The 27784-nt window shown below is 37.0% G+C and overlaps 1 protein-coding gene, 1 long non-coding RNA gene, 1 other non-coding gene and 1 pseudogene across 3 annotated transcripts; 2 read left to right on the top strand and 2 right to left on the bottom strand.

Annotated features, from left to right (window-relative positions):
• The window catches only part of LOC126787230 (uncharacterized), a 191615-nt pseudogene that overhangs the window by 94283 nt on the left and 69548 nt on the right, over positions 1-27784 (top strand).
• Positions 895-3488, top strand: LOC126787846 (uncharacterized). Its single transcript, XR_007671283.1, has 3 exons — positions 895-934; positions 1031-1203; positions 3190-3488. It is a non-coding gene; the product is annotated as an uncharacterized LOC126787846 (long non-coding RNA).
• Positions 5313-12693, bottom strand: LOC126787815 (protein argonaute 4-like). The gene is made up of 24 exons (XM_050513722.1): positions 12608-12693; positions 12269-12323; positions 11092-11424; positions 10786-10991; positions 10472-10696; positions 10238-10374; positions 10055-10152; positions 9874-9971; positions 9615-9780; positions 9396-9512; positions 9214-9321; positions 9054-9116; positions 8859-8972; positions 8608-8773; positions 8409-8521; positions 8169-8306; positions 7888-8018; positions 7750-7815; positions 7085-7148; positions 6886-6997; positions 6703-6776; positions 6024-6118; positions 5897-5928; positions 5313-5796 (listed from the first exon to the last, which is right to left on the bottom strand). Exons 3-24 carry the CDS (start codon positions 11419-11421, stop codon positions 5621-5623), a joined length of 2829 nt encoding a protein of 942 aa, XP_050369679.1. The 5' UTR covers positions 11422-11424; positions 12269-12323; positions 12608-12693; the 3' UTR covers positions 5313-5620.
• Positions 19107-19213, bottom strand: LOC126789627 (small nucleolar RNA R71). Its single transcript, XR_007671544.1, has one exon. It is a non-coding gene; the product is annotated as a small nucleolar RNA R71 (small nucleolar RNA).

The raw sequence follows: 27784 nt of genomic DNA on the forward strand, positions 1-27784 counted from the left end.
AACTGCTCCGATCGAATTAGGTTGTGAATTTTATGTCACTGGAAAGGCACGGGTGTCTACTTTCCAGAACATTTTACGGTTCGCTAATATCTATTTTGAAGAAGAAGTTATGGCCGTTTAAGTGAGTGAAGGTCATTCTACCCGAGAATCTAATTTTCATTGCAAACTCTATTTTTGAGTTGTTATGCAATCTTGTTTCCTAAGATCTAAGTTTGGCTAAGTATAACATGTATGATCTAAGTATGTGTGGCTAGATTAATGATTAATCATTAGCGCTATACTACGTTTGAGAAACATGAATGAACGTTGTATACGTTGTTCTTTGTACTCAATAATTATGGCACTAATCAGGGGGAGTTGTTTCATAGACTTCAGGGGGAATCTACCTCACATGATGTTATCAAATGTAGACGGTGCGTTGTGCTCTTTTTCTCCTCGATCAAGCTTTTGTTTTTACCAAAGAGGTTTTTTATTTTGCTTGACAAGATTTTTACCGAGGCAACGATGTGTGCACCATGCAACCTAGGCATGTGACTCGAGGGGAGTGTTTCGGGAGAATTATTATTCTACCCTTGTGTGTGTCTTAGCCTAATAGGTTTTATGTTAGGAGATAGATTAGCATCTCCGTAATAGATTAGGACTCCGAATCGTACGAGATTGTGGTTTTGTAATGCCTATAGACTCACATATCATTTAATAATACATAATTATTTCATCATGAAATAACTTTTAATTTTGTTTGAAGCTTGTTGATTTTTTTTGTAATTTCCAATTAAATATGAAGACCACCTAATAATTGAATTTTCTTTTTAATTTTTTTATAATTTAATATTTAATTGGGTACTAAATAATAATTTGAGCTTAAAGATTCATGTGAATTTTATGTTTAAGAGCCTCTGAATCTCCACATCGACTTAGACGAAGATGGGTTTATGTAAGTTGAATGTCATGATCTTCTAGAAACGTTGTCCTTGAATTCATTACTCCTGAATTGATCAAATTATGATTTGTATCCTTAATCCCTTATCAGGTGGCTGGATTGCTATGGTACATAGTGGGTGTTGAATTTTTGAGTTTGCTTGATTTCTCTGGATGTTTTCGTTGGCTGGGTTTCTTGAGTAATAGAGTCGGTGCTAGCTTTCAAATTGGGTTGTTGTTTGTACCAGTCTTTCACCTATTTGCTGCTGGGAACTAAAGCTTGAGGTAGGGAAAGTAAATTCCATTGTTCAACTTTGATTCTAATGTGCTCTGTGATTATTGTGTTCGTATTGGAATTGTTCATATGCTATCCTCTTTAGTTACTAATTGACAAGCATTGTTCGTTTGTCAAACTGAAATTCAGTTGAGCTCCTGTTGGTATTGTGCTCATTGGAGTGATTGGACCATGAGTTTCTTTCTGTTCACTCTTGATTCAAATTTAGTCTATGATTACTAAGTTCATTGGAATGATTCATATATATGTTATCTTCCTTAATCGTAATTTGACAAACATTGTTCGTTTGTCAAATGGAAATTCTGTTGAGTTTCAATCGAAATGATGCTTCTTTGAATTTTGAATTTATGTTGCTGGTAATGACATGAATATGGGCTTAGCTATCTATTCTTATTGGAATCCTTGAACGGTGGACAACCCTGATTACATCTTCTCTTTTCCTAACTTCCTACGATTAAGTTTAATTGTAGCAATGGTTCTCTGACTTTTACCAAAGAGTTTCATTATTGGGTTGATTATTTTGTTCCAAAGTAGTGTTCTGCGATTTCAAAGAAATTATAAATGGCTGCACTTAAGCTTAACTCTCGTTTTATTTATTTGTTTCCATCTCTTTTGTATAAAAGTTCATATATATCACTCATCTCACCCACGTTGGTATTTTTATATTTGCATATTGTGATTAGACTAAAGCTGATTTTTGAAAATCGCTGGAATTCATCTTATTGTTTCTCTGCTAGTAAAGCAAGTGCAGCATGTATTACTTTTATTCTCAGTCTCCCCACATCTCTACAGTGATTCACTTATTGAGTTTCACATTAGAAATATTCACTTATGAAGTTCCTTATATCAAATTCCTTCATATATTAGCCTTACTGTAATATTTTTACACATGATCATAAAGCTACTTGTATTCTATCTCCTCTAATACGAAAACAAGTTTGTCTATAGTAAAGTTGCTTTATTAACTATCTTTTAATTCACCGAAAATGTATTAAAGTTCCTTTGCTTATGTTTATATGAAAGCTTCCAAGAGTTTTAAGGACATCAACTTGGTTCAACTCTTTCTTTCCCGCTAAACCACATTGCTGCAATGAACTTAGTTATTTGGCCTTGCTATATTCGTTCAATTCTTAACAGAGTTTGAGTTCTCTCCCACGTTTTGGATCACAACTGACCTTAATCAATTTCTTTCATCTATGGTAAACAAGTTACAGTCTTGAAGTTTTCTACTTGCAATTTGTGTGTTATTCTGATAATGTTTTCCTTCCAAAATTTCCAAGCTTATATGAATATTTACTTATTTGATTTATACATAACACAAAAGAGTTTTTCTCTAAATAAATACTCCTTGTCAATATATCATTCCATTTTCCAAGCTCTTTATCAGAAATCCTTGTTGGCTCATTCTCTTTTGGAGAATTCGTATTTTAACATGGAAAGATCCATTTGGCTTTTAAGTTTTTTTATTTGGTTAGGCCCGGAATTAGTTAAGAAGGGATTGTGCCTCCCTAGGGGTGCGCGTGATGGCCTTAATGCGAGCAAAGGGCTCTAACCGGTGATATAAGGTTTTGAGGATTTCAATGTTGATCATTGTTGCTTTCTAATAAATGAGTTTAGTTCCTAAAGTAAAAAGACTTGAGGTCTTCTTCCTGTTTGAGTTGGTTTCTTGATGAATTTATCTTCCATCGTAACTGAGTACCTTTAAGCATGTTTTGGTTTCTGTTCATATGTCCTTACTTGTTTAGTTGTTTACTGAAATATTTTAAGTCTTATATTGTATCTAATGTATGTTGAGCCTATTGTCATGACTTTTCATCATTGGTATCCTTGATTCCATTCTTTTAATGCACAGCAGCTATTCTTGAATTTATTCACTTACCTCACTTTGGTTCCTTCTTATTCCAATTGCGTTCTAAATATTTACTTTTCCCTATTGAGCTTGTAAGCTCATCCTCTGTCTTTTTCATTGTTTTCAGGTAAGCAGTCTATGAGTGGACGAGTTGGTGAGATACCAAAGTTGTCTTAAGCATTATGGGGTTATGTTCGATGTATATGTGTATTGTGTTGGACTTTGCTGCTTGGTTTGATAGTTTTGAGCTACTAAAGGCTAGTTGTCATCCATGTCTTCTATTTTATTTTGCTACTACATTATAGGATGGAAAAACAAATTGTGTAGAGGTGAAGTGTTAACCTAGAGCCTTAGTGCTCTCTTTGTCTTTGTGTTGTAAAACTTTGCCAGTAAAGTGGCTCTTTTGAGGTTGTAAAGTTCTTTTATATTTCAGTTAGTTCTCTCATTTTGGTTTCATTGCAAGTTTTTGTTTAGTAAAAAAAAATGTTCTACTTGAATTTTTCGGTTTTCAGTTTTAAATTACCTCTTTAGTCATAACCCAAGATCGGATTGTGACATTACCGACCCAATAATTATGTTGTTGCCCTCATAAAACGCGAACAAAACGTTCCATTATTCCTTTACTATAAAAACGAATGAAGTGACAAATCAAGATGAGGGTTTTGAAAGAAGATAAATTACCAGAAGGTCCAATGAATCAATTATAATTGATTGAATTATGGGATAAACGTAAAACTTTCATGGAATGCATCAATTATCCATGTTGTCCTCACCATACTCATCCTTTGAATGCAAATCAAGGCATAATACTCATGCTCATTAGTCTCGGATCCAGATCCGGTGCAATTCCTACACGGGCTCCACTTACCTACGGTAGACGTCGCCTCTCCACCGAAAACCCCTCTTACCCACAATTCCACAAAGAAGCCATCTTCCACCAACCCAAAATCAAAGCTATCCTCGAAAACCAAACTAGGTGCTGGCCTCTACTTGGCGACTACTCGACTGAAGCACAAGTATTGACCAATCATGCTACTCGCCGACAGAGGCAACACCGGACTATCTTCCTGCCTAATCCGACTTCAACTACTTGCCGGAATCTGGAGAGAGTAGGGCTGTAAGTATGCTCGAGCCGCTCGTGCTCGACTCGTGTTCGGTTTGATTTTAGCTTATTCGGCTCGAATTCGTAAAGCTAAATGAGCCAAACTTGAGCTCAATATTAAGCCCGACCTTGGAAATAAGCTGAGTTTGAACATTAAATATTCGGCTCGTTTAGCTCCGAGCTAGCTCGAGCTCGTTAAAAGCTCGGCTCGTTTATTAAGCTTGACTTAATAACTTTTATAATATATATATAGGTATAATTTTTATATGAGAAATAATATTAAAAATGTATTATAAATAATAATTAAATAAAATCATAATCTTATTGTACATTGTATAAATAGTGTTTACTATGAGCCATAATTCGATCATTTCCATAAATTTTCACCATCCCAAATGGTTAAATCCTAAAAAGTCAAACAACTCTCATCGTCAACTCGTCATCGAGCCACAAGCAGATACTATATTATTCTCTTCTTTCTTAATTAAAAGAGATTTTATATGATGCTATAACATCAAATTTTAAATTTTATTCTTGATTTTAAAATATTAATTTCAAATGATTCGAACCGGCCTGAGCCCAGCTCGAGCTTTTTTAAGCTGAGCCGAGCTTAAACATGAAGAAAAAAAAATCAAATTTTAGCCCGGTTCGAACTTGATCGAATGAAAACGAACCAAATTTGAATAACCCAGTACTCGGCTCGGCTCGGCCGAGCCCATTTACACCCCTAGGAGAGAGAGAGAGAGAGAGAGAGAGAGAGAGAGAGAGAGAGAGAGAGAGAGAGAGAGAGAGAGAAGATCTGGAAAGAGTCTACGTTGGAACACGAACCTAATGCTGGCTTCGTCGGCGTCGGCATAATCAGGAAAGATAGAGAGATCTGAGATCGGACGAGGATAGAGAGATGATGTGCTTTTGATCTGAAATTAAAGGTATATGCGTCTTTTAAAGGGAATTATTGGACTCCACTGAAAGGGTCACAATTTGAGCTCGAGTTGATTCCCTTAACATCGGACAAAGAATGATATCGTTAAGAATTAAAGAGGAAGTCAAGGTCATTGTGGACTCTTTCAATTTAAAGCCATCTGGTAAAAGTCTGGTGACTAACCCACCGCCAGTAACATTCAGAACACACCAAGAGCACCCAAAAAGACGGGAAAAAACCGACAGTGACCATCTGTATACTGTGATAATCCAAATGTCTGATAACATAAGCATACACCCAAAATTGATGACCATGTTCACAAAAGTTGGGCTAGATAGCCAAACATCCTAGGCCTGGACCAGTATCTAGGAGACTAGGACATGTACAAAAGCGCCAGTCGTCAAAATATAAGTAACCAACCTCCTTTGTGGTGGGAGGCTACACCGAAATCCAGACTACCGACCCCCTATACGGTGGGAGGCTACACCATACCCTAAAATACTATACATACATACGCCCAGAGGCACCGAACCATCAGCAGAAAAACATTGAATTGGCCACATTCTCTTTCAGCCTGGGAAGCTGAGGGACGGGCACTGCTCCAGCTGAAGTTGTACCACCATGGCTCGAGGAAGTCTCAGATGCATCTTCAAACTTTACAAACTGACTCATCTGTGTGGCAGCTAGATGAGCATAGCAAATCGGAGCAACTGAGAAGAAAAGTATCATATTAACATAATGTAACAATCTACCACCAGATTTGCATTTTTATAGCATAAGCATTCAGAGGGTTTCCACAATTGCACTTACCTACAGAAATTGCAGTGGTGCTTCTCTGGTACCTATAAGCATGAAACCAAAAATTAGGCAAGCCACAGCTAAAACCATGTACAGAAGTTGAGTACATAAATCACGCAAGCATACAACAGTCACTTACACATAGGACAGAGAATGCACTAGTTCTTGAAGATCATCAGCAGAAAACCCAATATCATCCAACAGAACATGATAGTGGGTAGGCCTCGTGGTTCCCTTGGGAAAAGACAAAAAGAAAAAGCACAATAAACGGTCACTCTGAATCTTAAAACTAAAGACTGTTTAAAGGAATTTAGAAACTAATGGGTAGACCTGGCTATCACGAAATGCTTGGATTGAAAATTAAAACCTGGTCTTTGTATAAATATTACAAGTATGAATCATGATTGCGTCAAATAACTATTCTCACAGATCAAGCAGAAAAACATTCATTAAAAAGTTCAAAGAAACTAAAAAAAAAAATAGAGTGACAGAAAGAAGCAACAAGACCAGAGGCAAAGATATAAAACAAGTCATCAGTCCAAGACTCCAAGCTATAAATAAATGGGGAGACATAAGTACTGAACAGTAAACAAAAGCACTGCATGATACTCACAATCATTCCAGCCTGTGAGAGATAAATGTGCATAGAGATAACTCTTTTTTTTTTTAGTTTCTTCAAACTATTTAATGAATGTTTGTGATGCAACAAGACCAGAGGCACAGATAAAAAATAAGTCATCAGTCCAAGACTCCAAGCTATAAATAAATGGGGAGACATAAGTACTGAACAGTAAACAAAAGCACTGCATGATACTCACAATCATTCCAGCCTGTGCACAGAGATAAAAATCATTGTTCTTCGGATGACAAATTCTGTTGTCAATTATGGTACCTTCAAGACGAAAAATAATACAAGTCACTATGGTATCCTTCAAGACAACAAAAATATCAGTATGAAAAGGTTTTGATCTTGATGGTCTGTTTGAATAGTGTTTCCGTACCAGGAGGAACATTATCAGGTGACTGAGGCTGGAAAAATTTTGTATGGTGGTTTTTCTGAGCAATAATCACAACAAACTTTGGACACCAACTTTCATCAAGGAACTTGCAGGCCTGACACAATAAAACAGAATACTAGGTGAGGTGACTTCAAAGTTGAACACAACACAAAGTTGAAGAGAGATGGGCAGTTCACAAAACCTCAATGATCTGATCCAGTTCAATGTTCAAAACTTGATTGAACTGTGACTCGCTAACACCATCCCTAAATTCAATACAAACCATCAGTTGTGCCCCAACATTGTTTTACGAATAATTACTATATCGAAAATTTAATAACAATGACTAGTTTAGAATCATTACATCATATCTTAAATACTAATTGCCAAATACAGTATAGTAAAGAATACAAGCAGCTTATGGAAGTAAAAGCATATACAAAAAGTTGCAACTGGCATAGTCTGAAAATTTAAAATACCAATGAATTGCCAATTTCAACTGTTGACTTAAACCTTTTACAGCCTTATTTAAAAACCTAAAAGATCACAAATTGAAACTCCAGTTGTTGGAAAGGAAATTATAAAGCTGTCACAATATTCAACACTGGTTTCCGATTTTTTCCTGTTAGCTATAAGCTCAAAAAATTATGGTCTGACAAGGTCACTTGCAGATTTCAAAGATTCAACAAATAAGTGGTTTGAAACATGAAAAGTCTAAGTAGAGCATTTTATACATATATTTACAGGACATGATAATACAATCTGTAATTCATCCATGTGCAAATAGAAATGGTTCAAATAAAACTGTGTTCTGAAATCAAAAATTAAGTGATAACTTGCCATGGATACATAAAACAAAATAATTACCTGAATATGATTATATTATCCGGCTTACGCTTTCCTGAACTTGTGTAGAAGTCCAAAAGCAGCTCTCTGAAATAAATCATACACTTTAGATAAAAAAAAACACTGTTACCCAGAGAGAGCGAGAGACGGGCATTGTACCTCATAATGCCATCATCTTCAGTATCAGAAACACGCTTGAACAGTGAATCAATCATTTCGACCTTTGGAGACTGAGTTCGAACAGAAGCCCTGTAGCGGGATATGAGTGGCCAGTGTCTTGAGCTGACTACCTATCATTCACAATCGTATAGACATTTTAAGATACAACTTTTACATTATAATCGAGAGTACTGTGCGTGCATAGTTATAATAAATTGACTTTGCATACAAAAGTACAGTTCACTTTCTGATTAAACACATTGCTAGAAAAAGCAATTTACCGCAGCAATTGATGGTATGTCCGACTGGCCAGGAGAGCCGTGCGATACATCCATCCCTAGGATGATGGTAGGAACCTTTGAAACCACAGGAATGGAAGGTGAAAATTCAACAGCCAACAAGGAATTAAGTCCACCAAGCTGCAAGAAATCATGAGGTTGGATCAGAATAAGAAAACAAAATAGTACTTAAAAAACATCCTAGTTGGGAACAAATAGGAAATAGATAAAGCAAAAGATCACCTTAGCATTAATTTTAAGCAAAACATTGGTCAGGTATTGGTCATTAACCCGCGTAGGAGCTATGCACTGTGTGACAATACCATACTCAGCTAGATTCTTCCGCTTCCATGGACCTGGGTAAATCACATAATTTGTTGCAAAAGGTACCGCACAATTATGACCGAACTTAATCAACAGAGTTTTGGATAACTGAGCCTACCATATAGAGCAGAGTTTTTCCTCTCTGGAAGCAAACAGAGAATGAACTGTGGTTGTCCAGGAAGTTTGGATTGAATATCCTCAAACATTCTCTCAACCCTAACAAGAGGAGGGGCCCGACGTGTCTGAGGGTTCTCTTCAAAAACATCAAACGGAGGGTCTATGGCCTACCAAAGGGAAAAACGGAAAAAGACAGTCAGTTCAGCACATCAAATGATAGCACAGAAACTTACTGTGAGTTGCAACCCTTACAATTCCCTTCATATCACCACATTTAATCAGATCACGGACAAGGGCTTTCAGATCACAGCGAGCGGAGAAATTAACAACAACCCATCGTTCTATCTTGGTAGGCTTCACAAGTTTCTACAATATGATATAAAAAAAATTACTCAAATGTATGATAATAGGATATAAATAGGGAAGGAGGGCAGGAGGATTTAATACCTTATTGTTGAAATTCCAGCGCCCATTTCTGGGGAAGAAATCATCCCCATTGCCGACTTTCAACTGTTAGAGAACAATAACGATTATCAGTATAGAACTCTACAGAACACAAAACTAGCAACTGGATAAGCTCCTTCACAAAAGTAAAAAAAGCACAAACCTTTGGAGCAGGCAGAACACGGCCATCCACTTGAGTGAAACCATTACTAATCGAAACGCCACATGCACGTAGCATAGGTTCACCATCATAATTGTTGATTTTTAAGGCCTGCAATAACACTCATGAGACTTTTAAATTGAAGTAGATCTATGAAATGATTCAACTGAAAAGGCAAGGCCTACGTTAGACAAAATGCTCATCCTCTCCTGTGGTTTTTGCCTTGATTTCTCAACCAGTGAAGATCTTTGAAGGGTTGAAAGTGCTTTTGTATATCGTTGCAATGAAACCAATTCACAGAGCTACAGAGAAAATATCGAAGAACAATATCACATGAGCAAGATTACAAAACATAAATGAAATAAAATAAATAAAGCTAGAAATAACAAGACTCATCATGTTACCTCAAGGGGTATGTACGTAGGACGCTTGGGCTTCCCAACATTAATGCAGGGCAGATCACCAGAATAGCGCAACTGAATATTGCGATGTTTAACAAAATAGTCATAAACAGTCACTTCAATTTCCCCATCCTCCCCATCTTTTGCATTTCTGTTTCTCAAGGTAAACCTGGATATACGGTAACAAATAACCAATGGAGCGGGTTACACAGACTTCAAAAAAGAAAGTGTGACAGAAAAGAGACAATACTAAGAAAATTACAATTGCTCTTTGCATGGTCTCTCACTCAATCCAGTAATCTTGTATTCCAGATTGGTTGGACTGGTTTTAACCCTCAAATTCTTCAGAGTTCTCTTGGCCTGTCCCAGTGACAAGCAAATACAATCAATCCATACATAAGCATGATAGGTCGCAATTATAAATAAGCATAACTGGTAGTTACCTTTGTCCAGTCAAGTGAAAAGGGATCTCTAACATTCTGGTTGGAAATTAAAAAATCCACAACCGGTCCAGGCTGTATAATCATGGTAGTTGATACATCTGCACAAATGCATAATGGAATAGGTGAAGGAAACTGACAGTCTTGACAATAAAAACAAATACTTCAACATATAACATTAGTTACCAATGTTTAAAGACAGGCCACCCTGGGTGGTTCTGAAGCTTGAATGGAATCCTCTGCACCCTAGAACACCTCCTCCCACATCAACAAAGCTCTTTGGATCATTATGGAAGAAAGATTGACGAACCAAAAGACATCCTCTGTATCACACCAGGGTTTTGTTATATTTCATCCATGCCAAAGAATATAGGAAGCAACATGAGTATCAAGGCAAAAGCGGCAACAAAATACACTCACTGCTTAGATGCATGTTGCCTCAATATAATATCTAGAACTCTCAGAGCCTCTTGGGAGTTTTCAGATTCCTGACCACGCAGAGCATCTCCAATAGCCTTCATGGGAATTTTAGCAGCATAGCTAATTTCAACATTGAAAGTTTTGGATCGTCCTGGACGTCGTAGTCTCTTACGATCACTTTCATTTGGACTCCCATCACCATCAGTAGTACAGTTTCCATTGTTTCTGAAAAAGAAAACAAAATAATTATATCCAAATTACAAGGAAGAAACGCAAAATATACAGGTAATAAACCCATTAGCCCTTCCTCATACCTGTTTGATGGTGTATCCTCCAAAACAACTGAAAATTCAAGTTTGTTGCGTGGAAGTGAACCAACAGTAAACAAACTCTTCTCCCCATCATAAGCAAAGTCCTTTCCACCTAACTCAGAGTTATAAGTCTCATGGACTCGATCGATTATCCTCCTTCCAGCACCTTTGCCATCAAGGGGACGACCGTCTTCATAAGTAAGGGCAACCTAGATGCAAACAGTACATGATGAGAAAAATTCAATTAGAAATATATGCCAAAATTCCAAAAAACATAAAGCTTACAATGAAAGCAAACAGGGAACATACACTGTAATGAAAGAAGTAATCCTCTTTGTTAGTAGTAGTGACGTTGACTTTAAAGTGATTAGTCAACAGAGGAATCTTCTGCCCTTTTGTTCCAAGGCCTCGCCTAGCAATTGGTAGGCGCACAATCTTCTTCTTTACAGGTTCAGTAATATCTGCTGGTGCACGCAATGGAACAACATCTGGGGGGATAACCGGGGGTGGGGGTGGCAGCACATTTTCCGCCCCATTTCCATTTGCCCCATTTACAACATTGTCCACATGGTCTCCATTTGCCACATTTTCAACATTTGATCCATTTTTCCCATGTCCATCTGGCTCAAACGAATCCATAGCCTAGGATACACCACAAGAGATTAAAAGTTTTAGAAGATAATTCATTGGGAAAGGAAGAGTATGCACAGTTAAACAATCATTTCTAATACAAAACGCAAGTCTAATCAAAAGCGTAAGGACTAAACAAGCTACAACAAAAGCAAAACAGCTTCAAAATGGAAATACAATGACTGCAGAGCATGAAACTGCGGTAACATAATTGAAAACAACAAATAACATGTTACTCATCATAAGAACATTGGAAAGTCAAAGACCACACATTGAAAAACAGAAGTTTACTCAAAGCATAAATAAGTCACATGCACAAGAAATTACATGCATGCAACAGTAGAACTAAGGAACAAGCAAAAAACTGAAGCATGAAAGCTAAATCATTTCATAAGACCAAAGCATGGGACAGAAACTAAAAGCCAACCATACAGACAATTAAAATCAAATCTTTTTTTTAAGTTAAAAACAGAAATAAGAACAGACAGGTATAAAGTTACAGGTTTGAAGGATAATGCTCATGCAAAGCACAAAATACGAAACACTGGAGAAAGATAAGACTGAAACTTGGACTCCGAAAAATCTAATCAATGTCTAAAAATGGAGCCTTGACCCCAAAAAGAAAAAAAAAAGAGAAACCAGTGAATTGAAAAACTCAGGACAAGAACGGACCCAACAACTGCAGTCTCTAACAACAGAGATTGTTGACCCAAATAATGTAATCACATGCACTCCAATGAAAACCCAGAAACCCCAATAACACAGCAAACACAAAATCAAGCAAGAACAGCCCACCTGATAAGACGCCCAAATAACAATATGACCAAAAATGACACATTCAAGTAAAAAATACTACCTCAAAGCACAACAAGCCCGCTTCCTAAGAACCCAACCGTGTCGATTTCACAACCCTGCAAAACAAACAGAAATCGATCGTAAGCGCACGGCATACCCAAAAATCAATCCAAAAAGGAAGTGCATTGCATATAAAAACAAGAGAAACCCTTTCGAAAACTACAATATTGACACAGAAAATAACCCAAAGGGTTTTGATCTCCTAGCCCCCAAAAACTTGAACCCAAACCAGAAAAATTTTCCATGAGCGAAATCTACCGGAAAATCGTTGAAATCAGACAAAACAGAAGCGCATTCTAAGTCTCAAGAGCGAAGAGAAACAAGTGCGGGAGAGGTTTACCTCAAAAAACCCAGAGTTAGAAAACCCTAGAGTTTGTGTTTTTGAGAGAGAGAGAGAGAGAGAGAGAGAGAGAGAGAGAGTTTGTGTTCACACTTCACAGTTCCACTCTCTTTTTAACTCCTCGAGTGTTGACCTGTTGGGTTTAAGTCCAAAGTTTACTCTGAAACCCTTCCCTGCGGTTCGACACTGTTCCTTCCCTACGGTTACGCGAATCCAGCCGTTCAATTCTTGGGAGACATGATGGACGGCTACCGTTCATTCAACCGCAGCGCATTAACTCCTTTACCGAACCTCACGCCTTAATGCGGTCAGACTTGTTATGTCATACGAGGTACGTGTCTTGTTCTTACTACTTGATGCTTTTGCCACCATCCGGACTCTGGAATTACGAACCAGCTCTCCAACGACAAGGTCTGGGAAGTGGGGTAGTATGGTAACTTTGGGAAGTCGTGAAACGATGAGATTTGTTGGTTGTGGGTCACGATCACTTGGACGAGTTCAAAATTCGAAATCTCGGAGTGGATGAGACTGTGACGATTTACGGTCACAGTTCTGGTGAGCTTAAATTTCCCATTTTGAAAACATTTTTTATTGCCTCTTCCGTTACTACCGTTTCTCTGCCTAACTCTACGAGGACAAGGATGGTAAAAACTTTATTCTAAGGGTGGGCATAAACCGAATTAAACAAGTAAAACCGACCGAACTGAACTGAAAATATGGTGCGGATAACCGAACCGAAGAGATGTAGTTTAAAAAATGAAGAAAACCGAATCGAAACCAGTTTAAACGGTTTGAAAATGGTTTACGTGATCAAACCAACCGATTTAAAATCGAACCGACCGAATTTAATTTAATGATTTAAAAAATAATAAATAATGAGTATTAGTACAAAAAATAACAAAACATAACATATAAGGTTGTCTAGTGCAGTTGGTAGACTGCATGGTTGTTATATTCTAGTCAGAAATTTGAATCCCAACATTGACATTTTGATGTTTATTGAAATTATCTATCAAATTGAGAAAAATACAATCTTTACATAATTATTAACGAGAAGTGCGTGTGATGTAGTGATTTGTGGCATCATCTTTAGGTAGAAGTTCGAGTCATACCTCTTGAAAAATTAAAAAAAATTACATATGAGGTGTGAACTGAAACCGAACCGAATTTTCGGTTAAACTGATTGTTTCGGTTCAGATTAATTCGATTCGGTAAATGGTTTAAGTTTTTAGAAAACCGATTAAAGTGGTTCGGTTTCGGTTTGGACCAAAAACTGAACCGAACCGATATATGCCCAGTCCTACTTTATTCCGTTTCTTTACTGTAGTATGTAGAATAAATGAATGTTTTTTATTTTGATCAAATAGAAACTTTATTGAAACCTATATAACTGTCAATATACATTACGCATTATTATTGAAATACCCTTATTTGAAAAAACTGTTTTGATTCCTTAAAAAAAAACTGTTTTGATAAAACAACATATTGCATGAATAATTAGGTAAAAAACAAAAAAAATAGAATAAATTGAGAAACTAGGGTTAATATTCGGTAATATATACTTTTGTAATTAAACTTTTTTCCGGAAAAAAAAAAAGGTTGTAAAAAGTCACTTTCGCTAAAGTTAATTATAAAACAATCGCCAATTGTTTAAAATTCACAAAAAAGTCCGATAGTAAAACTTATTAAAATGTCTCTCTCAGTGTTTTTTGCCAATCTCTCTCTATTATCTCATTCCCTCTCACCCATCGCCGACTATCAACCACAAACCGTTAACAACGATGCCAATAGGGCCGCAATCTCATCCAAGCTGGCGGGTTCAGATTTCGAGGAGTGACTTGAAGTTTTAATCGATTTGTGTTTGTCACGGCGGTGAGGCGACATGTTCTGACATCACCAAGGAATGTTGACGACAAGTTTGGTGGTTGGCGATGCGGCGTCATGCTTGGTTGTTTGGTCAGGTTTCTCTCCTCGATGACCACTCTACAAAACCACAACATGCAACTCCTCACCTCCACCTGCTTAGCTCACCTTCACATCTCTCATTGATGAGTTTACATGTGAGCCCCTGAAAATTTTTGTAATTATTCGACACATAAAACACGCGCTAATCAATATTCTTATGAGATGTCGAATAAGTAGCATAATATTTTTGTATTAAACTACATGTTGTCATGAGCGCGGGAGTATTCGCATAATATTTTTCCAACACTCAAAAATGTTTTCATTTTTTATAAAAATTTTAAATTACTTTTTAGAAATCCTTATTCTATGTTTTAAATCTCGACCATTGGTTTTACTTCGCGCGATCTCAACCATTCACCCATTTTCTATTTGATGCCTAGGCCTTTGGCCCAAACCCATTTTCTTCTTCTTTTTCTTCTGTCTGTCTCTCTCTGGTCGTTCTCTCCCTTCCTCGCGCAACTACATCTTAAACTCAGTTTTCTATGTGTCTTGATATATTCTCATGAAATAAGGACTTTTTATTCTAAATATTATCTCTTAAAATACCTTCCTTATGCATATACAACTCGAAAATACTCTCTCAAAATAATCTCCAAAGCTTAACTTGATTGGAAAGTCTTTTCCATTTAGGATTTATGAAATCATAGGATCTAACCTCCAAGCAAAGATTACGTCATAACTTCCTCTAAAAAATAGCTATTGATGTGATTTTAACTGCATAGAAAATTAGACTGACAGAGTTTTCCATCCATATATGGCACAAAATCTAGTTCATTGTGAGATGTCCTGGGAGTCCGTAGAAGTTGGATAACGTGCACTGGCTGAATTCTTGATTCTTGTAGGATTTGACTTTTGGGTTGCTAATTATTCTCCATCATAATTGTAACACCCCGTACCCTAGGAATAAATTTCTTAGTTTAAGGATTAGGCATTTGTAACAACCCAAACTTTCATTCCATAATTCTAGTAATTCTTGAAATTTTTTTGAACGTTTGTATGTGACAATCTTTATTCTACAGCACTTACGTAGTCCTTGTTTGAAGTGGAATGAGTTTCGAGAGCCAAAGGTTTGAAAATTGATTAAGTTGCTATGGCTCAAGAGTTGACTTTTAACTCGTCACTCATCTCTAAAAATTTTCTTCATGAAAGTTGAGGCCTCGTTAATACGAGTTCGTAGACATGTGGCACACTTAAAACGGTTATTGTATGTAAGTGTTGTTAGCAACCAAAGTTAAGCGTCGAATTTGAAATTAATGTTTCTATAAGGGTAATATAGTAATTTCACAATGGGCACCCCAACTTTATTAAGTTCTTCTCTATAAGGGTAATAGGGTAATTTCACAGTGGATCTTTGTAAGGCAGTTGGTGATCTTTGTAAGAGAATGAAATTGGTTACTATTTAAGCATTATGTAAGAGATGAGGAATGTTGGATTTCAAATTCCTATTTTGGTCTATGGTTATGTGAGCAAATTTTTGATGATGTTCATATTGTTGCCATATAAATAGGTGAAGAATTGTACAAGCGGTTTTGGTCAATTACAATTAGGGTAGTTGATGGCTTTATATAAAGTTATGATGTATATTAATCTAGTTATAGATTATATTTATTGGGTTGAGAATGAAAAAGCATTCCTTGATATGTAAATTGATAGGAGCACAAAGTGTGACATTTTTAATGTGTATATGTCATATTCTTGTGCTTTGTTACTCCTTATTTTGTTGTTTTAGGTTCATATTTGTTATTTGTCTGATTAGGTAGAGTTATGCGGAATATGATAGTTTTGATGATGTAATTATGCTAAGTGTTAGAAATTATTATTGAGCTATGATTCCTTACTCAACTAGGATTCTACTTTCTTAATTTCATTATTTCATATTTCTTATTTGTCGATTTCTTTTCAGGAAAGATAAATCCTATTTGGATAAGGAGTAGTGGAGCCGTGATGCATTCCTAGTTGGACAAGGAGATCATGTCCGAGTTGGATAAGGAGAGAAGAGAGGCCGACCTAGCATTTCCTAGTTCAACATGGAGAGTTGCCGTGCAGCCCATGGCTGTCTTCCATTTGGATTTGGTTTCCTACATGAAGTTAGATTTGGAGTTCAAGAATCAAAGTCCATATCAAAGAAGATTTCAACATCCCATCTGATTCTATCTCCTTATTAGGACGACATGAGGCTGTTTTGACTCCTATATATAGAGGCACGACATCATTGATCATCATCATCATCAATCCTTGCACCAAAGTATAACCAAAGCTCTGCCCAATTACATTCATCTTACCAAGAACCCTAAAATCCGAAATTCATCCTTCAACATATCTTGTATCCGAAGCAAGTAGCCTAGAATATTTGTTTGCTGGGAATAAATCCCGTAGGAATATTTCAAAGTGTAACACTATGATCTTCATGTTTTATTTCGGTTTTCTTTGTTCTTGTTCTTGGATGCTTTTTGTTTTTGTTTTGTTAAACTTTATTTCGATATTGTCTATGAGATAGTTGTGACTTTTGAATTGTGTAATGATATAAAGTTTTGGATTTCTATTCAATGATTTTAGGTTTTATGTCATGAGTTTCTGTTCATGTTCTTAATTAATTTTCAGTGTGTTCTTATATTGCATGTGTAATTGAGACTAGTTGATGCATATGTTAATCATTCAAAGACGATTATGATACAAGTAGTTGATTAATTGTTTGTTTTTTGTTATCTCACTGATTATTTTCTCAAGTTTGGCGTTGGATAGGTGCTTAAAACATGTTAATTTCTCTATGTGATACGTAATTGCATGATGAATTAGTGTGTTAGATTTCGTTGCAAGACAAGTAGTTAAGCTCGATAGTATCCATGTATTAGGAACCAAGTAGGAACTTGATGCATGATCAAACTTAAGTTGAACTAAGATACCTACGACATGAACTTGATTGAGAATAGATTTCGATGACTTTGTTCTTACATGATTTGTTTGGTGATTGCTTATGTGTTGGTTGGTTGATCACATGTATATAGTAGTTTAGCTTTTATTTTCTGTTTTTGATCAGAATCTATCTTCAATCTTATAAACTCTATGTGAATTCGTGATTCTTTGCTCTAGCTGGATCCCCGGTTTTTGAACGATACCCTCTTGTTTTATACTACTTACGATGCTTACAGGGTTAATATTGATGTCGAGTAATCGGACCGATCAAATGACGCCGTTGTCAGGGATTCTTAAAGATGGATCCCTAACTTTTAATTTCGAATTCATTTTTCATATTGTTCGTTTGTATATGCTTACCTTATTTTGTTGTACATATAGTAATTATATCTTAGGTTGTTGTTTTGATGATTGAGTGAATGATTGTTGTAGGTTGTAAATCGAACGGAATAGGTAAAGTCTCTTTTGTTAATATTGGCTTTAACCCTTCATGCTTGCTCTCGGGGTTGCATGAGGTTGAGGGCGGCTTTTATTAACACCTGGAGATTTGTCTAACACCTAAAGTTAAGTCCAGCTGAATAAGGGGCACGCATTTTTATTACCCTGGTGCATGGGACTTAAATTGGATCTCAGAGAACTACAAACTGACATACATCTCGATGATGGAGTCAATAGGGAGTTCGCTCTCCGTAGTTCAACAAATGAGTCATACCATGTTCACTATCTCTAATTGAGCTATACGGCCTTCTGCAACAAAGACTTGATTTTGTGTCTAGACATCCATACATAGGCCACACGTCCACCTCAGTTAACAACTTAGAATCAATCGATAATTTAATCATTGAAACAACAACATAATTGTGGATTGTATAAACTTTGTAAACGTAAAGGACTAACTTTTTGTAACATGACAACATAATTGCCGTGCCTCTTCCATAAGTGTGTCATGTATATGACTAAGGAATGGCACATTCCTTGTCTTCATTTTGTATTCTTCAATGCTAACTTTTTAACTTTCGTTACAGGAACTATGCATATTCGCTATATCTAAGAAAACACAAGAGCTAAATTTCGAATTCAAGCACTTAAAGACTTACAAGCTTTTGGCTCGAGTGGACTCTTAGATTTCGAAACTTCTACAAGCAATTCAATATTAAACTCTTCACCTAGATCAGTAGAAGAGGAGGATCTTTTCTTCCCCTTCATCTTTGACTCAGAGACAGACATAATTGTGGACCGTACCCTAATTCCTATTGGTGCTCCAATGGCACTCAAGAATGCTTTCATTCCCACCACCCGTGAATCACATTCATGCATTGTTTTCACTCCACCTGATGAAGCCGACTTCTCCATTCCAGTTCAATTGCTTGGGTAGCTGCCTAAGTACTTTGGTTCCTCAATAGAAGATCTTAATGTTCACCTTAGGGAGTTCTTGGATATTTGCAAGCTCCAAACGATTCATCATCTGTCTCAAGAAGGCTTGAGATTACTCTTGTTTCCATTTACTCTTAAAGATGATGCTAAGCGTTGGTTGTACTCTCTGCTTGCGGGAACCATCACCACATAGGACGAAATGACTAGGTGGTTCTTGGAGCAATTCTTCCCTTCTCAACTCACGAAAAGACTAAGGAGGGAGATTCAAAACTTCACTCAAAAGGATGGTGATTCACTCTATGAGGCATGAGAGGAATTTCAGGAACTACAAAGGAAGTGCTCTCACCATGGTATTTCGTTGGATGACTTGGTGCAATTCTTCTATGAAGGACTCGACACCACAAACAAGAGCATGGTGGATTCGGCATGTGACTGCACATTCATGAACAAGATCGGTCAAGAAGCTTACACCTTGATTGATGACTTGGCCAACAATAATCACCAATTTAGTTCCAAGGAGAAGAGAGGAAGCAAGAGCCGTGGGGTGTATAATGTTGATGCAAGGAATCAAATGGCTACTTTAGAGAGGAAGCTTGACGTTCTATTCAAGACATTCAATGGCTCGAGCATCAACACTCAAGTATGTGGCATTTATTCTTTCAAAGACCACACAACCGAGAATTGTCCAAATGGTGCAATGACTAAAAATGAGTTGAACTTCATGGGGCAACAAAGGCCTAGGTATGACCCTTACTCGAACACATACAATCATGGACTTAAAGACCATCCCAACTTTCGTTGGAACAACAATGCTCAACCATCCAATGCTCAAGGTCAAGGACCTTGTCCTTCAGGTTTGTTTTTGAGGCCTCAGGTACCTCAAGGTTATGTTCCTTTTAGCTCCATTGTTCATGGTTCAAATAATGCATCTGCACCTAACTATGACGAACTTTTGAAGTCCCTTGCTCAAGGGTAACACAATTTAAACTCTGCTACTCAAGCTTTAGTTACAGGTCAACAAGCAGATTCCAAAGACATAACCGAGCTCAAGAAGCAGATGGGACAAGTGATCGACTTCATGGGTAAGATCCATGAAGGAGGTAAGTTGCCGAGCCAAATTGAGCCTAATCCCAATGTGAAGGCCATGTTAACAAGAAGTGGGAGGATCTTGGATGCTCCATTGCAGCCAATCAAGAAGACCGACCCTTCTACAGACAAAGAGGCCGAGAATTTCAATGCAAATGACCTAGAGAAGGACCCTGCCTCCTCTAAGGTCAATGATGTCGTGCCTCTGCCCCAAAGTGATCATGCTGTGCATGACACAGGTAAGGATCCTAACTCTAGTGGTTTGGTTTCAACTAATGCTCTTCCTCGTGTTCCATTCCCAATAGATTTGCAAAGCAAACGAATGATGACTCTGATCAAGCCATGCTTGACATCTTTAAGAAGGTGGAAGTGAACATGTCTTTTATTGAATGCATTCAACGGAATCCTAGGTATGCTAAGTTTTTGAAAGAATTGTGCACCAATAAGAGGATGACTCAAGAGAAGGAGGTTGTCACAATGAGTGAGACGGTTTATGACGTGCTCCAAAGGAAGCTACCACCAAAGCTTAAGGATCCAGAGATTTTTTATATCCCTTGTACAATCGGAAACATGACATTTGAAAAGATAATGCTAGACTTAGGCGCATCAATTAATGTAATGTCTTATTATATTTATGCGGATCTAGGTCTAGACAATTTGAAACGAGATAATGTTGTGATTCGATTGACATTCTTAATTCCCTTGCAGATAACTATTTCGATACTTTGGCACATGACGAGTAGACACAAGTGATGGTTTCAACATTTATGAGTTGGAAGCCAATGATGCCGTGCCATCTTATGTTCTAGAGAACATGACCTCTCTTGAGGTTGCACGTGAGGTAAGCTATGTCTCTCATAGTCCAATTCTCTTAACCACTAATAAGAATCTTTCTTCTGTGGTGCAAGCCCCAAAGCTTGATCTTAAGGTTCTTCTAGACCACTTGAAGTATGCGTTTTTGGTAGATGAGAATACATTGCCAGTGATCATTTCATCTGCACTTAACGAGGAACAAGAGGAGAGGTTGATTGAGGTTTTGAAACGACATAAGACATCCATAGGATGGACCTTAGCCAACATCTAGGGAATCAGCCCTACCATGTGTGTGTATCGAATTTGCTTGAGGATGGTGCCAAACCGACTAAGAAAGGTCATAGACGTCTTCACCCACCAATGATGCTAGTTTTTAAGGACGAGATCATGAAGTTGCATGATTGTGGAGTCTTTTACCCTATTTGGGACAGTAGGTGGATCTCTCCCATTCAAGTTGTGCCAAGGAAGTCTGGAATCACGGTGGTGAAGAACAAAGATAACGAGTTAGTGCCTCAAATGACAGTGATTGGTCACTGTGTGTGTATTGACTATAGGAAGTTCAATGCTATGACAAGGAAGGATCACATGCCGTTGCCATTTATTGATCAAATACTTGAGAGGTTAGTTAGTCATTCTTTCTATTGTTTCCTTGATGGATATAGTGGATACAATCAGATTAGTGTTGCGGAGAAAGATCAAGAAAAGACGACATTCACATGCCATTTTGATACGTTTGCTTATCGTCGCATGCCTTTTGGTTTATGCAATGCTCCAGGTACGTTTCAACATTGTATGTATCACATTATTTATGAGTATATTGGTTCTAAAATTGAAGTTTTCATGGATGACTTTTCTGTTTATGGTGAAAATTTCGATGCATGTTTAGAGAATGTGGAACTTGGGCTTAAACGTTGTGAAAAAACTAACTTGGTTTTGAATTGAGAAAAATGTCATTTCAAGGTTAGGCAAGGCATTGTTTTAGGCCATATTGTTTCATCTAAAGGAATTGAGGTTGATAAATCTAAAATAGATCTTGTGCGTCACTTACCCCTCCCCACAAATGTGAGGGATGTTCAATCGTTTCTTGGACATGCATGATTTTATCGTAGGTTTATCGAGGATTTTTCCAAGATTGCGAGACCATTGAGTTCATTGCTTCAAAAAGACGTTGCCTTTCACTTTGATGATGATTGCAAGCACACATTTGCGACTTTGAAGAAGCTCTTAATGTCGACACCAATCATGGCATCGCCGGATTGGTCTTTTCTGTTTGAATTGATGTGTGATGCAGCCCTATGCCATTTACTATGCCTCTCGAACGCTCAATAATGCTCAACAAAACTACACTACAACGGAGAAAGAACTTCTTGCCATGATCTTTGCTTATACTGACCATGCAGCTTTGAAGTACTTAATGACGAAGAAGGATGCCAAACCGAGATTGATTCGATGGATTCTCTTACTCCAAGAGTTTGATCTCGAAATCAAGGACAAAAAGGGAAGTGATAACGTTATGGTGGACCATTTGAGCTGTTTGGTGAGAGATGCCGAACCCTTGGCCATTCAAGAGAGTTTTCTAGAATGAGCAACTCTTTCGAGTTGAGGTAAGTGAGCCATGGTATGAAGATATTGTGAACTATCTTATTTCTAAGCAATTTCCAGATACTTTATTGCATGCTCAAAAGATTAGACTCAAGGTTTTAGCGAAGTATTACATTTGGGATGAACCATACTTGTGGAAACATTGTGTTGATCAAATCATTAGGAGGTGTGTCCCTGAATCTAAACATCATTCTATACTTGCTTTTTGTCATTTTGAGTCTTGTGGAGACCATTTTGGTTTGCGTCGAACTGCTCTTAAAGTGCTAGAATGTGGTTTCTTTTGGCCTACAATCTTTAAAGATGCATATAACTTTTGCATGACTTGTGAGAGATGCTAACGCATGGGAAACTTAGGATCTAGAGATCAATTGCCGATGCAACCTATTATACATGTTGAAATATTTGATTGTAGGGGCATCGATTTCATGGGACCTTTTTCTTACTCCAATGGTTTTAAAATGGACATTGATGAGGCCGGAATGCATAGGAAGTTGCAATTGCATGAGCTTGAACGATTTAGAATGAGGCCTATGATTTGGCTATGATTTATAAGAAGACTATAGTTTTCCATGACCGTACGCTTAGGAAGAAACACTTTGTCGTTGGCCAGAAAGTTCTTTTGTTTAATTTTAGACTTAAGTTGTTTCCTGGCAAATTATGTTCTAGATGGCTAAGTCCCTTTATTGGTACTAATTTGTTTCCTTCTGGTGCTATCATGATAAAGAGTTTGGTAAAGAGCACTGAATTTTAGGTCAATAGACATCGCTTGAAGTCGTACTATGGGAATATGGTGAATCATATTATTGAGGAGACCTCTCTCCTTGAACCTATGACAAGCAAGTGAACTTTTTGGAGATAGTCTAGGCTATATAATTTAAACTTCAGCCAATGAATGAGCCGTCAGCGAGTGTTTGCATTTTCTTATCCCTTATCTCTTTTTAATTTTCGTTGCTTCTCATATTGTACATTAAGGGCAATGCCAGTTTTAAGTGTGGGGTGGGGTATACATCAATCGTTGTATTCTATTGTTTGATGCCTATGTGTTTCGATTTTGTTGTTTTGATTTTTAATTTTTCTGTTTTGTTTTTCCTTTTTTTTATTTATGAGATGTTGTTTTGTTTTTGTTTTTGAGTCCTATGTATGTCTTTAACTGTCTATGATGAGTTGATCTTTAGATGATTGGTTGATAGTGAGACGACCCGTCCCAAAAATTAACCTAATTATGCGCTAAAACCAAAATTAAAACCTGCAACCGAAATCTAATCTAATTTAATTGTGGCTGCACCCAAACCTTAGTTGGGCTGCCTACGTACCCTTTACAAGGGATCAAGCCATTCGTAGTTCAACTTACAATAATACAAACTTTTGCATATCAAATTTTGATTTGTTCATGCAAACCAGAGACCATATCTGGTTATTTGTTTATTAAAAATCATTCACTTCCTTTATATATCACTTCTTAGATCTAAAACCACTCTCGAATAGTTTCGAGAACCCGCACAAGCGTGGTAGTACCCAACACTAGACGGTAATTAAAATTCCCCACATAAAGCGGTAATAACCCGACACTCGGACCGTAATCAAACTCCCCGCAATAAGCGATAATAATCCAAAGTAACAAATCTGAGGTCATAAAGATCCTTTAAATATAAACAAAAATTAATACAAATCATAACATGATAACCAGAGATCATATCTGGTTACCTTTCCAACAAGATCATGAAAGATTCAATCTCTACAACAAATTAGAGAATATATGACAAGCGTAAAATTAATGTAATCTCAATAGTAACAATTCAAGGAAACCAAACTTCAATATATCAGGGAGGTAAAGGAAGTATCACCTGGTGGTCACTTCATATCAGAGGCTAATGGATCATTCCCTCACTTTGTTGACCGGAGTCATATACATAGAATTACATGTCCAAAATAATTAAAGACAAGCTGACAAATTATAGATACATACACTGTCATTACATATCTAAATTTGGAAATATGAATAATAAACTTTCCAGAGATCATTTAAACTAGATCACCCCTTCAGGAATATTGAAAACCAATTCACCCTTTTGAATGAGTAGTTCCTTTACAGCTGATCTCAGCCTTAGGCTAGATCACTTATACAGTAACTTTGCAAGATTGATCACAACCCATCACACAGCGGCATGATAGCTCAGCCACAGCCGCAGCACCGCTGCACTGTTGCTAACAGTGACAGTCTTCTCAGACTACCCCATACAAACTCATTACATAGAGGTTACATATACAAAAGTATAAGAGGTAGCTACATGAACTTTCAGAGATAACATAAACTACTATAAAAAATATGCTACTCAAATCTAGATTGCTGATTACCAATTTTTTTTTAGTAGCAAAGATAACATGTTTGTCCCAGCCAAACAGACCATCCAAAACTATTAAATATCCACTTATAGTCTTCACAGACTCACCGATTCATTAACCAGAGCTAACCTTCGTCACAAAGGTGATTACTCTTCTATTTTAGGATTCCACATACTGAATTCTGTGGAACTCATGTTTACAAATAAGGAACAAATTTAAATTACTATATATATACATACAAATATATATCAGTACAAGGACAACATTATAAACATTCCAAAACAGCCCTGCATATAATACTAGTATAAACAAGCACCTTGGAAATGCAAGAATTGAAGTCGAACACCATGAATCTGAGTTAGCAGTAAAACCATACTATGTAAACAGTAACTATACAAAGAGCAATTTGCCAGGGCAACAAAATTATACATGACCACATTACACTTAATCACAGTGCTAACAGCTTCCTTGTAGTTTAATCAATTCAAGTAGATAGGAAAACTAGCTACCAGACCAGGCCTTTAACTAAATGTCATTCTAACTTCTATGAGTCATTCCAACTATTATGTCTTGGATAACACTTCCGCTAGATCAACATCAGAAGAAATAAAGTTTTCACTCGAAATAAATCGTAGGATACTGTTCAAGGAAACAATGTCATAGATACCAAGCAAACTATGTTTGTGATTGCAGGCCAATTCTAGAACCCGTGTCCGCTTGACAATCTCTAAAATTCATTCTCTATATATCTAGGCAACCTACAATTAAACTGCACTTTAAACTCAAGGCTGCAATTACCTTTGGAATTCCAAAACAGAAGCCTTATTGAAGAAGCCAGTAAGCTTGCAGCCGTGATCAACTCGGTCCAAGAAGCTCCCTAATCAACTTGAAGCTTCACCCAGCTGCACCCCAAGCCTCCTCCAAACCCAGAAATTTCGGATTCAACTCCATCCTCATAGAACGATGAAGAACAACATGAACCCAATAATTAAAATGGTCAAAACTCAATCAAATTTGTAAACCAATTATATAGAATTGTAGACCATGAAGAGGAGATGAATATTGATACCCGAATCGACCCAAACGGTGGCCTGAGACGGCGGAAACGCTGAAAACTCGCCGGAAGAAAAACAGGAACAGTTCGGCCTTCTCTCCTTCGATTCTCTCTTCTCTGTTGGAGATAGGAGGAACCACAGCTACAAGGAGGACGGCGACGAGGAGGCGATCACGACGGGACAGGTTCGCCGGCCGGAGATGCTCTGACGGCAGAGAGATCACCGGAAAATCGCACGGTAGTGTTTTGGGGTCGGGGAGGAGCCCGGTCGAACAATTCGATATGTTTCCTTTTCTTTTTTTTTTCTCTGATATTTTACCCCTATTTATACTTATTTCCAAAAAATGCCCAAATACGCTTTTTGATTCATAACTTTCCCGTACGAACTCCGATTTAGGCGTGCCACGTGTCGACGAATTCGTATCGACGAGCTCTACGACTTTCGTGAATGAATTTTTTCCGAAACAATTACGTATCAAAAAGTCAACTTTTAGAGTCGTCACACGTAGTACGACTCTCGTTCCGAGTAAAAGATAAAATTATTATCGCAACGAATCGTAAAAGATTCAGGTCGTATCAGATAGATGATCACAATTTCGAATTGAACTTAATTGTTATTTGATGGTTAATCGATTTGTAGATATTGTACGAACATGTAGTAAATGAAGATTTTGAAACTTAGGTACATAATGAGCAAGTTCCTTGTTTGAATTCATGTAACCTTTGTGAGTTTCGAGCCATACTTGTGTCTTTCTTTGGAGAGTTTTATCTATCGCTTCTTGGCTATTTAACCTCATTACATCTATTTTGATCAATTTATATGCCATAGAATTGCAATGAATTAGAGAATGCTAGAACTTACTTTGCGAAACTTTTGAAGATTTATGTCTTAATATACTCTGATTTTGAAAAGGATTATCGGATCATTTTAGGATTTCACAACTTTATGCCAAAAATCTGTATCCCTATTTGAGCCATTCTTGGGACACCTTAGTATGAACCCCTTTAAGGCTACGTTAAGTCTTTTTTTTCATTACCAACATGTTATATCCTTGCTTAGTATAGTATATCTCTACCCTTATCTTTGAGGCTTAGCAGAGCCAATTCTTGGTGTTAATATGGAGTAATGATTTGAGTCAAGTGTGGGGTTATGCTAAGTATGTATGTATGTTGTGCCGTGAAAAGAGAAAAAATAAAATAGAAAGATGACGTGAGAAGAAGTAGAAGAAAAAAGACATGATGCACGGTTTGAAAAAAATGAAAATGAAGAAGTCACAGCTTGATCATGTTTTTTTTTGAATTTGGAGTTGTGTGTATTTGTTGAAGGCTCAATAATGTTATACTTTAGCCTTTGTTCGTTTTCACAATGTTTAAAGTGAAGAATGTGTCCAACATGATGATACTTAGCTCGTGTTTTATGGAGTATAACAACATAAAGTGGATGTTCTTGCTCTGCTAAGTTTTGATGATGACCTTTGTGATTCATTTTCTTTGAAAATTATATCCTTGCCGAGCCTAAGCTAACATTTTTATAAAGATCTGCATGATTCTTAAAATGAGTAGCTCTTGATATGTGGAGTTTGTTTCATGAGTAAGCATATGGTTTGGGTTCATTTGTGCATATGATTGGTATCTTTCATGAGGTTTTCGAATTATTCACTATGTGTTTATAACTCTTGTGTGTGAAAAGATTTTAAGCATATGTCATGTTCTTGAGAGAAAAAAATTCGGTGTGCATATCCCTTGTGAGTTGAATTTGAACTTTTTTTGAACATGTCGAGCTTAATATCGCCTATGTTTCTGCCATGTCTTACTTGTTAAACGAAATATCATGTTTATTAACCATTGACTTCATCTTATCTATTTTCGATTGAGTGTTACTCTTGATGCTATGAGTTTGAATATCTTTGAGACAAAATGTTGAAGGCATTAGAGTGTTTTGTATGAGTATGTCGTTAGTTTTAGTTGTTTTATGTTTTGATTTCCCTTTTTAGTTTTGCTAAGGGACTAGCAAAGTCTAACTGTGG

Source organism: Argentina anserina, chromosome 3, assembly GCF_933775445.1.
Source record: "Argentina anserina chromosome 3, drPotAnse1.1, whole genome shotgun sequence".
Lineage (NCBI taxonomy): Eukaryota > Viridiplantae > Streptophyta > Magnoliopsida > Rosales > Rosaceae > Argentina > Argentina anserina.